Source organism: Corythoichthys intestinalis, chromosome 3 (assembly GCF_030265065.1).
Source record: "Corythoichthys intestinalis isolate RoL2023-P3 chromosome 3, ASM3026506v1, whole genome shotgun sequence".
Taxonomy (NCBI): domain Eukaryota; kingdom Metazoa; phylum Chordata; class Actinopteri; order Syngnathiformes; family Syngnathidae; genus Corythoichthys; species Corythoichthys intestinalis.
Window position 1 is genome coordinate 12,432,313 of NC_080397.1, and position 14,533 is coordinate 12,446,845.

General features: G+C 39.6%; 1 protein-coding gene across 1 annotated transcript in view; it reads left to right on the forward strand.

Moving 5' to 3' along the window:
- The first annotated feature begins 9,515 nt into the window (after nt 1-9,515).
- The window catches only part of LOC130913080 (GDNF family receptor alpha-2-like), a 180,389-nt gene continuing 175,371 nt past the window's right edge, over nt 9,516-14,533 (forward strand). The window contains exons 1-2 of the mRNA XM_057831387.1: nt 9,516-10,029; nt 10,733-11,068. Coding sequence (XP_057687370.1) covers nt 9,978-10,029; nt 10,733-11,068 — 388 coding nt within the window. The 5' untranslated portion in view covers nt 9,516-9,977. The remainder of the gene's footprint in view (nt 10,030-10,732; nt 11,069-14,533) is intronic.

Here is a 14,533-nt window from a genome sequence, read left to right on the forward strand (position 1 = left end):
CTTGACTTCTGGCTCTCTAGTTTCTTTCTACCCCTAGCAGCCCCTCCACTGTCACTCTTTGAGCTTCCGCTCATTGAAAGACCGCCATTCGCCACTGCATCGCAGACGTGCGTGGTAAAGACTTTTCCAAATAATGTTGGAATAGGTGTTTATGTGCATGCGGATCGGATTATATATTGACATAAACCCCCCGTCTCATACGGCATAAAGTCTTTGATCGGGTCAGAATATTCCGAATTTATTCCATTTAGGCGTTTAATCCAAATAAATGTGTACATGTAAACGTAACCAGTCAATGCCAGTTAATGAATTAAATTAATAACAACGTTACTAACGTAAAGCACATTTCACCCAATATATTTTCTTCAATTTATGTAAAAGTACAACACTGTATGCGAAATTTTAGTACTCTCCTTAATTTCCCAATGGACAGTATCACATAAAATTTTTAAAAAATATCGGGGAGCATTAAAACAAAAGCTCACCATAAAGACCTGCCATCCACATAAAGTGAATGTGGACATGGGCATCACATTTTGGATCATCGGCTACATTATTAACATTTTAAATGCAAGTAAATTGACGCCGGCTCTCAATTCTAATGATATGTATTTTTTTTAGGATTAATTTATATATTCGAAAAATGTTTTACATGAATAAAACCTGAAATACACTCTAGTTATAGACAAGTTTCCGAGGTACTTCCACTTTACTTCCACATGTCTGCTCGCAACTTCCATCCAAAACAGCAGTGGAGCTGGAGTAACATTGCTCATCAAAATCCCTTAAAAAAGACAATTTGTAAATATCGCATCCAACTGCCATCATCACAACAGGAGAGGACAACATGTTCATGAAGGCAGATGTGGAACCAAGCTCGTGCCACCACAAAGACAGGGTGTTTTTGTAGCCATGTTACCGCTGTGTTATGGAAAGTATGTTCTTCCCTGCATTCTCATGTGTCCGGTGCTCAAAAAAATACTACAGCTAAAATGTTGTGCATGAAACGACTTGCCTTTGATATTGTTATTGCGATAATGATTGTAATTATGATGATCTTTAATAATATTTACTACAACTAGTGTACTGCTGTGGCTGCAATACTGTACATGCAGGTTGCTACCCTTTTGCTAATGTATAAATGTAAGTGTTACAAGTAGGGTTGTTCCGATCATGTTTTTTTGCTCCCGATCCGATCCCGATCGTTTTAGTTTGAGTATCTGCCGATCCCAATATTTTCCAATCCAATTGCTTTTTTTTTTGCTCCCGATTCAATTCCAATCATTCCCGATAATTTTTCCCGGTCATATACATTTTGGCAATGTATTAAGAAAAAAAATGAATAAAACTCGGACAAATATATACATTCAACATACAGTACATAAGTACTGTATTTGTTTATTATGACAATAAATCCTCAAGATGGCATTTACATTATTAACATTCTTTCTGTGAGAGGGATCCACGGATAGAAAGACTTGTGACTTTGTATATTGTGACTAAATATTGCCATCTAGTGTATTTGTTGAGCTTTCAGTAAATGACACTGTGGCCATCCCAAATGCATGATGGGAAGTGGAACCATGACTGTGCGTAGTGCTACCAACTGATATATCTTCTCTGCGTTTGGAAATAACACAAGGTGTTAAGACAAAGATCAATCCTTTCTTCCCCACATTGCTTCCCATGATATTTCTAATCATAGAGAGAGGGATTGCAAGGTTTTAACCAATTAAAAAAAGGCTCCAAAGGCTGCCAAAATTCACTCTACTCATATTGCGCTGCCTGTTATCTCTCTATATAGGTAAAACGGCGTCATTACGGATTGAGTGCGTCAATGAGTGAGAGGGTCGTGCAGCACATGCATTAATTGCGTTAAATATTTTAACGTGACACATTTTTTAAAAAATTAATTGCCACCGCTATCGGGATAAATTTGATAACCCTACCTTAAGCCTAAACTAAAGACTCTGGATGAGTGTAACATATTATGTCTGTAACGTTAAATACAATTAGAAAACGATTTAATTAAAAAATATATATATATTAAAAAAAGGCATGGCCGATATTTTTTTGCCGATTCCGATACTTTGAAAATGACGTGATCGGACCTGATCGATCGGGATGCCGATCAATCGGGACATCTCTAGTTACAAGTTTTTTGTTCGTTTGTTTACGGGTGGAAAACGCTGTTAGGCAATGGAAGACAAGTTGATGTGCTCACAACAACACTTTCTCTACATTGATGGACATATATAGAAACTATGTGCGTTCTACTTTGATGACAGAAGGATGGACTTATGCTCCACCTTCATTAACATTTTTCTAATAATTTTATGAATTGTGATTTATTGACCTGTTTTGCACATCCACCAATACTATGAATTGTGATTTATTGACCTGTTTTGCACATGCACCAATACTTCAAATAAAACAAGAAATGGAATCATGTTGTCCAAATGTTTTATTGCGATCAATATCTGCAATAAAAAAGAATGACATATTATTTTTGTTTATATGTACATACCTTGTAGGATTTCCTTGTAACAACAAAATCTGTGTCTGCCTTTCTGCATTCGATAATGTAATAAATGTAATATTATTTGTAATTTCCCCTCATTTTGGTCACTCAAGTGGCCGGCGTATCAATCTACACCTCACGTCAGCACAGGCTGACAGGTTGTTATGATTTTGTCCACGAATGATGAACGAAGTGATAAGAACAATCATACAATCTTTTACGTAGATCCACACTGGCGCTTTGAAGCTGGAGGCCATTCAAAACATTCCACTTCAAACCATACTGTATATATAGGCGCTTCCAGGAGTTGACACACAACACAGAAAGTCTCGGAGTGTCATCTACGTCGTGCTGAATCCATTTTTAGAGATTCAGTGGGTTCCTCTGGTTTATTTTTGCAGTTTAAACTTTTTCAACACACTGCTTACTTCAAACACAATTCCTGTTGTTCTTTCTAAACCGGAAGTTCAGAGCAGACATTTTCCAAGATGGCGCCGCTCATATTTTGCTCAGGAAACTTGTGTAAAGCTTCCACTTACACTGTTTTCTCTTTTTTCCCCCCACATTATTTAACTCATTGCCTGCCATTGACAACAATAGACGTCCGATTCATTTAAACTGAGAGTACTCTCTCTGACCGCTCATTTTTCAGTGCCGTTGACAAGGCCCCTTCCAGTCAAAATGGACTGGACATGTATTGCCGTCAATGGCTGGCAATGATTTGTGTGACCTCGCGTCACAGTTCTGAGGCTATAAATTCAAATCTTGATTATTCATACTTCAGCTCAAATGAAAAAGATGGACATAAATATCTGTAAAATAACTTCTTTCATAATGCTAGGTAATAAAAATGTCCTCTCGCTGTTGCTTAGGCAACAGTTCATCAGTGAGAAATTATGCTTCCTGCTGAAATAAAAGAATAACAGTGTCCTTTTGGGTGGAAGCCGCTAAAAAAGGCCATTATGTAGCGGAATAGCGGAGAGCAGATGGCGGGTTAAGCCCAAGTTGTAATGACGGAGCCCTAAACTCTTGGGGAAGATGACAAGAAGCTGAGACCAACACGAACGGGATGAAAAATTTGCCGTTTGGGCTGACAGTCAAGCATCATTATATGAGTCAGTCGGCCGGCACTTTGTCACTGTCACTGTCTTTAAATGGAGACTTTTGTTTTCAAGATTGGTAAAGATTTATGACATTCTCACTGCTATTTGAGCGATGATGTACAACAAAGTCATTTTGTTTAATGTGAAAGCGCTTTGAGAAATGGCACATTCTGCCCGCTTGTCCGTTCTCGGAGAACAAATACAGTATAATACCATGCATTGTGCTATGGCTTTAATCTCCCTTTCAGTCAAGGGAAACATGGATGCCATTGCCAGGATATTGCTGAAATGAATGATGTCATTTGGTCGGGCCGACTTGGAATCCACTGGAACAATTCTTCTCCGAATCACTTTGATTTCTTTCTGTCAATCTGAAATAAATTTGGTGCGGAGGAAGTCTGTAGTCAACTATAGTGGACAGAGCCGTATGCTTCATTGACGCTGTCAGAGGAGTATTCATTCAGCAGTAAGATCATTATTGTGCCGCAGCAGTGCACTGCATCATACTGCCAGTTGGTTCTAATGCAGCACACGGTAACAAAGCAACATGTCAACTCATTCAAATAAGGCAAAGATCTAACTGGATGTGAATGACAACGTTTGCACGCGTCAGATTTGCTCCCAAGCAAATGAAGCAATTCAAATGGAAAGTAGCACGAAAAGCACAGCCAAAGTGGCTAAATTTCGATATACTTGAATATGTCAAAATGTGCAAATGTCTACTTTTTGACAATTGTAAGACACTTTTGACCTAAAAATGGTTTTAGACTCTTTTAGGAGGCTCTAATTCGGAAATATTCTTATTTCTATTTTTTTTTTTCATAAAAACAGCAATCTTATTGTTCCATTTTTCATTTTTTTCTTTTTTGTAATTTTTAAAATGTAATTTTTTAAAAATGAACAAATACAACAAAAAAAGCAATGAGTTTTAAATCCTCTTTTTCGTTTAATTTAAAAAAAACAACATTTTGGATTTTTTTGTTTCTTTTATTATTCTTTGAAATTTAGGGGAAAAACAAAAAAAATCTTACTTATGTAATCATTGATAGAGACAGATAATTATCTTTTTAAATTACTGAATTAAGTTTATTTAAAAAATACTTTTGTTTTGGGGAAAAAAAATGATACTTAAAGCAAAACTAGGTTATTTTTCAACCTTTATAAAAAATATTCATAACATTTGTGATTATATGCCGACTGACAAATAGTTGAATGACGCCTTCTCTCTATCTTGAGGGGGTCTGTATCGCTTTCACCGGCGCAAATTAACTGTGAGGAGGGTGGCAGGAGCCCTGCTACACACAAAAAAAACTACAAATGTGCTGACTGCTTTACGGCATACGTTACTTGCCCCTTTCCCCATTCATTATAAAGACGGAAGTTGATGCTAACGCTTTCGTGTTAATTCTGCAAAGATGGCAGAGCAACAAAAGAGACTTAAAGTTTTGTCTGAGGAGGAAAAAGAAAGGAGGCAGAAAAAACATTGGAGTGACACCCCCCCAACCGAACCCCTGCGGGGGCCACATTAAGCCACACAATTGCCAACCGTCACATGCTATTGTTTAGCTACAAATGGATTCATCACCTTATTACTTTTCATCCTTCACACGGCTGCGGGGAACAGAAATGTTTTTTAAATCCATCTGCAGGCACCCATCATGATTTTAAAGCACTATGCGGGTGTGTGCTGGTCCTGATGGGAAAAGCAGCGCTGATCCTCATGGGAAACGCAGTCTTCCTTAAAGTGCCTATGACACCAAAATGATTGTTTATTTCATATTTCACGCGGTATTTTATGCTCCTGAATGAAATGGACCGCTTGGATGTGTGTGGAAGCGATCGTTTTATTTATTCAATTTTTGAATCCCGCGCCATGAAAATGAATGATTTCCTGGATTTACGAAGACGTTGAATATGACAGCAGTGGGATAAACATCTTCAATATACAGCCAAAACAACAGTATGCTGAACGACTGCGGATTTAGCTGATTTTGCAGATTAATTTGTTTATTTTTTGCATCACGCCAGTCAAATGTGCTGCAGGGATTTGTTGCTGCACCAGGGAGAGGCGTGTGAACCGTTTTGGGTTTCAAAAAGTTCCCGTTCACCCTCGGAGACAACTGAGGGACAATTGGACTTTCGAGGAAGTGAGTAAACATCGTATTTTGTATAATGTCGAATACTGGGATCATGGTTCACGTTTTAATACGAATGTGGCTTGCATATTGTGGCTGACAATGCTTCTTGTCCTCCGAGAATGCTACTCGGCCGACGACCGGCGACTTGTCGCACCCCCTCTTGGTCCTTCGCGTGCCCACCAGGAGACCGCTATACTTGGCTTATTGCCATCTTCGTGTACCCGGTGTTCCATCCAATTTTCCACCCCATCAGAAATCAGAAAACTCCTTGTTAAAAATGGCCACGAATACAGCGATTACAAAGTAAACACTACAAACTTTCTTTAAATAAAGGACTATTTACTTACCTTTGATTATGGACGGACATGTAGAAAAGTTCTCATTGGACACATCCTGCCATGTTAGCTGCACGACAACTGCACGCCTTCGCTGTGTAGTTAAGCAATTATTAATACCATATTCGTGTTGACCATGTCCACGCGCTCCTCTGACGTCGGCCGGTTTGTCCTGTCATTCTCCAACATCTTCCCGAGAAAAGAGCTCTCCTGCCCGCAGCAGGAGAACAACAAGCTGTAACTTGCTTGCCGCTGGGCGGGTTGCTGATTGGCAAAGACAATCGACAACCCCGCCGCCGTGTGAAATGATCTGGGGTATTTTTGTGTGATTTTTCGCTTCAAAGACTCTGAAACATCCCTCGGTTCAGGTTAGCATTTCAGCTAGCTGTCACGCCTCCTGGTTTGCATATGCTCTCCGAAGCCAGGGCAGGGAAATGACAAAAGCCAGACTAACTCCCGTGGCAAATAAATGTGCAAGAAAACGACAGTTTTGACCGTTATAGAGTAATTTTTCCATGTCGTACTAAATAAATGTATTATTAATATTTCATATTCCAGTTAGCACAAGACTGTTATTTCTCATGGCCATAATATTTATTTAGCAATTGGAGAAAAATACTACGAGAAAAAGAGTATCCTGTAAAATGTTGAAGTAGAGAGATTGAAACAATGACATTTTTCGTCTCTCTTCATCACATTTTCCTCATTCTGAATAATTCCCCCTCAATGGGCTGAATTGTAAATCAGATGAAACCATGACCCTGCTGACGTCCTCCTCCTGTTGGGGACGCTTGAGCGCTATAATGACAGGCAGGGGCTAAACGGCACATTAAAAGACTAATTTCTCGTCATCTGCACTTTGCCAAATTGTTGTATGTAGTCAAATAGTCTCAAAATATGATTCTAATTCACATAATAATGCTATTTAAGACTTTTTTTAAAATCCTGTCATAGGCACTTTAAGAATTTTGTCCACCGTCGTCGCTAAGATCAACCAAAACTGAAAAGTTACTAAGTGTTGCTTTAAACAGTAGCAGTACTTAATAATAATAGTCCAACTTTTCAAAGCACATTTATTTCCATACATCCACTAACTAACGCTTAATCCAATATACATTTCCTGCTATAATGTAAAGTTCAGAGTAATATAACAATAAATAATTTATGTACGAGACAATAAATCAACTCTTTGCAAAAAAAGAAAGAAAAATAAAACAAAGATTAATCAATTACTCTTGCCAACATTGTTTTTTTACATTTCTTTTCATGTCCACAAATATACAGTGCCTTGCAAAAGTATTCGGCCCCCTTGAATCTTGCAACCTTTCGCCACATTTCAGGCTTCAAACATAAAGATATGAAATTAAATTTTTTTGTCAAGAATCAACAACAAGTGGGACACAATCGTGAAGTGGAACAACATTTATTGGATTATTTAAACTTTTTTAACAAATAAAAAACTGAAAAGTGGGGCGTGCAATATTATTCGGCCCTTTACTTTCAGTGCAGCAAACTCACTCCAGAAGTTCAGTGAGGATCTCTGAATGATCCAATGTTGTCCGAAATGACCGATGATGATAAATAGAATCCACCTGTGTGTAATCAAGTCTCCGTATAAATGCACCTGCTCTGTGATAGTCTCAGGGTTCTGTTTAAAGTGCAGAGAGCATTATGAAAACCAAGGAACACACCAGGCAGGTCCGAGATACTGTTGTGGAGAAGTTTAAAGACGGATTTGGATACAAAAAGATTTCCCAAGCTTTAAACATCTCAAGGAGCACTGTGCAAGCCATCATATTGAAATGGAAGGAGCATCAGACCACTGCAAATCTACCAAGACCCGGCCGTCCTTCCAAACTTTCTTCTCAAACAAGGAGAAAACTGATCAGAGATGCAGCCAAGAGGCCCATGATCACTCTGGATGAACTGCAGAGATCTACAGCTGAGGTGGGAGAGTCTGTCCATAGGACAACAATCAGTCGTACACTGCACAAATCTGGCCTTTATGGAAGAGTGGCAAGAAGAAAGCCATTTCTCAAAGATATCCATAAAAAGTCTCATTTAAAGTTTGCCACAAGCCACCTGGGAGACACACCAAACATGTGGAAGAAGGTGCTCTGGTCAGATGAAACCAAAATTGAACTTTTTGGCCACAATGCAAAACGATATGTTTGGCGTAAAAGCAACACAGCTCATCACCCTGAACACACCATCCCCATTGTCAAACATGGTGGTGGCAGCATCATGGTTTGGGCCTGCTTTTCTTCAGCAGGGACAGGGAAGATGGTTAAAATTGACGGGAAGATGGATGCAGCCAAATACAGGAACATTCTAGAAGAAAACCTGTTGGTATCTGCACAAGACCTGAGACTGGGACGGAGATTTATCTTTCAACAGGACAATGATCCAAAACATAAAGCCAACTCTACAATGGAATAGTTCAAAAATAAACGTATCCAGGTGTTAGAATGGCCAAGTCAAAGTCCAGACCTGAATCCAATCGAGAATCTGTGGAAAGAGCTGAGGACTGCTGTTCACAAACACTCTCCATCCAACCTCACTGAGCTCGAGCTGTTTTGCAAGGAAGAATGGGCAAGAATGTCAGTCTCTCGATGTGCAAAACTGATAGAAACATACCCCAGGCGACTTGCAGCTGTAATTGGAGCAAAAGGTGGCGCTACAAAGTATTAACGCAAGGGGGCCGAATAATATTGCACGCCCCACTTTTCAGTTTATTTGTTAAAAAAGTTTAAATTATCCAATAAATTGTGTTCCACTTCACGATTGTGTCCCACTTGTTGTTGATTCTTGACAAAAAATTAAAATTTTATATCTTTATGTTTGAAGCCTGAAATGTGGCGAAAGGTTGCAAGGTTCAAGGGGGCCGAATACTTTAGCAAGGCACTATATATATATATATATATATATATATATATATATATATATATATATATATTTATGTTGCATAAGTTTTTTTTCAGTTCTTTGTATCGTAAATACACTGAAAAAACTGTAGCTTACAGAAAAAGAACCCTAGAACAAGCTTTTGCATATTTTTTTGTTGACCAGTCTAATTGGTGATTTGAGACAAAACCAATTCATTTATGGTAGCCTAGTATGAAGACAAACTATGTTCTGGAAGGAATGTGTACCTAATATAGTGACTTTAAGTATAAGAGTGACTCAGGTAGGTCACTTGATGTCATGCCCCCCAGGAGCATTCTTCCTTCCAAACCCTACTATATACTATGCAGGCAAAACAAATCTCTCACATTCCACACGTAGCTACTCCAATGAGGTCAGACACCCCCCACTACCACATCGCACGCAGCGCCCTCTAGCGTTTACCTCAACTCAACACCTCACCCCCCTCCCATAAAACGTTCGCGATGCCTCCACACGCGCGCAGTCGGAGCTGCGTTCACTGTGAGGCTGACACTTCCCCTTCCAGAGCTCAATTTTCGCACGGACTTTTCACTCACTGCCGTGAGTCTCTAATCGCGTTGCTTACACGCTCACAATTCCACGAGGGAGCAAAAGAGTATCTCGGAGCTTTAGAATGCTGACAGATGAGGAAGTCTTACTAGTTGGTGGTCGTTGTGAGCTCGCACGGACCTTGACAAGCTGCGTTCATGGATTGACTGGCATTTGACTTTTTCGCGTCTCCCATTTTTAAAAATTTTCATTTTTCAGCAAGCGTGATTAGAATATTTCCTCTAAAAAATTATAACAGTGGATTATTATGGCATCCGTGGGACGGTAATTAGGAGTTGAATGAGGATATTTTGCCCCCCTCCTTTTAAAACACGGATTAACCTTTGGAATAATATTTGAAAAAAATCTTAAAAATCCAAATTGGAAAGCAGCTCCTCGCTCCAATATGAGGACCCTCACTGCGTGGATTTGCGTGTGCAGCTTTCTTCTGCGCTTAGGTGAGAGGTGAACAGTACAAATTCATGTCTCATACCATCACTGTTAGGTTGCAGGAGTACACTTTTAAAAGCTTTTCAATGTGGTTATAAGTGAAAATGTTTAGATATTTATTTTTAAATGGTCATGTTATTACTGCCAATGTAACTAATCGGATGCCATTGACGGCGACAAGCGTCCAATCCATTTGGACTGGGAGGGCTATCAACGATCGCTGCCATACCTCCCAGTCCAAATAGATTGGACGCCTCTCGCCGTCAATGGTGCTAATTAGTTAATCACCACATATTTGATACTGTCTCATTCAGCGGAAAGTTGGTTTATTAATTTCTCCACAAGGGGTCACTCTTGTCCTTCTCCTTTTCCACCGCACAACAGTGGGAGTGTGATCTTGAGACTTCATGCCCCTGAAATGCCACCCTATTACATTAAAGATAGATTGAAACATATGGTTCACAAACAGACAGGACATGCTGGAGTGAATGTGTGATATATTCAGTAGAGATTTAATATAATGTGTGTTGCAAACAATTCACATTTCCATGACAAATAGCAGAAAAATTGCAAAAAAAAACTCCAGTGGACCATGAAAGGTTTGAGCACGCACTGGCCATCAACACTATTTGTTGTCACTGTGTTCAACATGTTGCCTAAACACAATTACTTATAGTAAAAATGACCTAACCCTTTTTGTCTCCCCGGTAGATGAGACAGCGAGTTCATGGGACGGCTCCTCGGCATTGTCGGCGCTCCAGGCCGACGGGCCCGAAGTTGCCGGAACGCCGTCGCAATGGGTGGACTGCATCCAGGCGAGCGACATGTGCAACCAGGATCCCCGCTGCAGTTCTCGATACCGTGTGATGCGCCAGTGCTTGGTGGGCAAGGAGAAAGAAGCCATGCTGGACAACAACCGGGAGTGCCAAGCGGCCCTCGGGGTGCTGCTGGACAGTCCTCTCAACGACTGTCGCTGCAAGAGGGGCATGAAGAAGGAGCTGCAGTGTCTGCAAAACTACTGGACCATCCACATGGGAATTTCTGAAGGTAAGAGGCACGTGGATGGTTGTCACCGTTTTACAGTATATTGATGGAAGACCATTCATCAAGCCATTTTCTATAATGCTGTCTATCCTAGATTACCTATGCTACTTTTCTCTGCAAGACATTAGAGGCCCTTTGTAAGGAGAAAAATTCTATTTTAGGGCCGATGCTGCAAATGGGCTCTTTTCACAGAACGCTGTGATGTCAAACAATATATTTAGCTGCTCTTTTCCATTTGAGGTTCTAGCCGAGTTTGAGTCTTCATAACAAATCGATTTTTTTCGTTCCAAAAGCAACTAGAAGTGTAAGAATTAACAAAGTGGATCGATATATCAATTGGTTATGTGCAGTCGATAAAGTGGCCGCAATGTTTCAGTTGCAAAATTGGCAAAAACCAAAAATGGTTTCATAACTGAATGTGTAAAGGTGTATACATATAATCGAAAGCTCTTGATATCTAATCGAATCGTGGCAGAATTTGTAATACCTGCAAATAGTGTAACCCCCAAAGAATGTACAGTAGGGAGAACAAGTATTTGATACACTGTCAATGAGTTTTTCCATTGACTGTGTATCAAATACTTGTTCTCCCCACTGTATATCGTCTCGTCATGAAGCAACACGAACAGAAGCATGAATATTGATGTGTTCCAACTTTGATCATACAATTTCAACACTATTTGAAACATAGATTTCTATACTGTTAACCTCGGTATTGACTTGACTTTATATCCTCTGTGACACAACTTGCTGTTGTGTAACCAGCAGTGCATGATGTAACAAATGTTAAATCTGAAAAAAGGAAATATCTATAATATCAGTATTTTCTCAAATGAACAAATGTTCATTCATCCTTCCGAGGTCAATCAATGGCAGTCAACGAGTTAACGGCTTGGAAGACGTACACCGGTTCGCTATTTGCTGATGCTTTGTACCCTGGTGTCCTCTTAAGGAGGTGCGGATGAAAAATACATGCTTTTCCTGCTCGCTCCATCCTCTCCAAGGTAATGGAGCCATAATGGGATTACATTAGGAGGACCTGTTATGGTAGACTTATTGTTTTTCACCTAAAGTGTTCCATATTACCATGTAATTAGGTTACGCTTGTATAGCCCAATGGCCCTTATGTGTCCACTTACGCAGCACATAAAATAGCACTCTTGTTGTAACCCCTGGCTTTTACACCAAAACACGTTTGGAGGGTGAAAAAGTCATCTGGTGTTAAGACTAAAACATCTGCTGGTGTCCTATAGATGAGGCTGAAGGGGGTTTGACTTAGCAAGAACATGATGCACTCAGCTGTTGTGACATACAGGCTAATGGTGGGAACGTCTTTGAGGACTGTGGACTTTTGCGTGGTGATCCGTGAAGCGATTCTCCAGCTGGAGCGCTTACAGCACCGGCCGGCTTCACTTCATCACACTGATGGCAGCAGAGGGTCCCTGTCATGAGTTCAAGGCAAATTGAATGACGCCGACGCGCCCCGGGCCTCCTGTCTTTCTATCCGCTCAATGATGTTCTCTTCGCGCCTTGTTTTCGGTCTTTCCGAGACTTTTTTCTTGTTTTGGAATTCGTCACACGAGTTGTCCTGCTGTCTCCGTGTGCCCTTCGCAGAGGTTGTGTTTCATTGCAGAGTCCGCCCCTCAGCAGTGGCTCCTTTTTGTTCATAGATTGTGCACTCGAGTGTGTTTGTTGGGAATTCTAGTTGGAGCAGTCATGAAATCATGTCATGTGGATTTTACTGTATGTAATAGGAATTGGAAAATCTCAAAGATGCAAGGTCAGGAAAAGGACATTTTTGATGCACACTTGTCTGAGTGAAATTCTGGCATAAATGTCACATGTGCTGCCATTACATATATAAATAATGTAATAATATTTTTTTGTTGTTAGGTGTGACAGCTGTTTAACTCATTTATGGGTGTGGAAATCAAAACTAATCTGTTTCCTGATCACATAAGGTTTTTGAACCATTGAGGGCCATAATTTTCCTGAAAAATATGCAAAACTTTGTTGTTAATAGGGCTTGCGTTGCGCAAAAAAAAAAAAAAAAAAAAAAAAAAATCATATATGTAAATATCTTTTTTATGTTCGTATAAAAAATACACTGGTCAACAAAAAATGTGTTGCACTGATCCAAACAATTTTTCTTCTGGAATTTTGGGGTGTTGCATCATAACATGACCTTATTTTCTTCTGTAACTTCTAATTTCTTTATATTATAGCTCAAAAGTAACAGTATGCTGCAAAAAAATACCTATCATGCCATGACTTAGCCAACAGGGATAATGTGACATACAGTATACTGTACTGTTGGCAAAGTGCTCAAATATGTAAAATTTTGTCAACTATGACAAGCTAATGTTGACAATGATTCAGAACAATGTATACAGTATAACTATGCAAGTGACCAAAAAATTAAACCGGTATTGGAAGGAAATATGAAGAATCGGTATGAAATAAGACAGGAATATATAAAAAAATAAAATCTGTTGGCAGATCTGAAATCGATGACAAAAATGGTGTAGAATAATAGTTAAAAAAAAAAAAAAAAAGACTCACGCAACAGAAAAATGAAAAAATGTTGGCCAGTGTTATTTGTTGATATAAATAATCATAAATAAATTTGACTAACATAGATAATAGAGCAAAACAAAAACAATGAAAAATAATATCCATAGCACTATATTATTATTTATTGCAGTGATCACACTCATACAGTTGACATCAAACAGCAAAAATCTAGCGTTCGTCTTGCAGTGATTGCCTTTTTGCAATTTGTTGACACGTAGGCATTTTTACACCAACTTTTGATACATTAGCTGTTAATCCTCCATTGTAATATAGATTATTGTTTCTCAAGTGATTTTTACTCCTTAACAGGGGCGGAACTCAGGGGATGCAACCGCACACGGGCCCGGGCCTCTAAGGGGCCTGGTTTGCAGTTGCAGGTGTAAAGTGGGCGTGGTTGGGCGAGGGGAGGGTCAAACAGAAAGGTAAGATGATGCGCGGAGCTGTAGTATATTTTTTTACGTGTTAAAATATCTCTGCCAGACCTCCGCTTGTCCAGTTGTCTGGAGGGCTCGCAAAAAAAAAAAAAAAAATCCGCTTGCAGCCCCCCCCCCACTCCCTGGGGCTACGGGTTACGTCTACACTAGGATGATAATGGCCATAAACGTGCAATTAGTTGGACTATATTAGTTGCTAGACGGATAATGTAGGCGGGTAATATTACACGCCACTTAAAATGGACTGCTGTCTTCGTACAACAAGTGGATACTAAGGAAGTGACGTCATGCCGTAGCCATTTTTAGTTCAGCATGACGGCATCGTAAACCAATGAGGCGGATGATCACGACGTTGTATTCCTGCTGTTTTCTTTTCCACAAATTTTTCTTGAACCTTCAAACTACATCGCAATAATATGCTTCAATTCAGTGCCCATTTGTGGTCCTCTTATTGCGGATG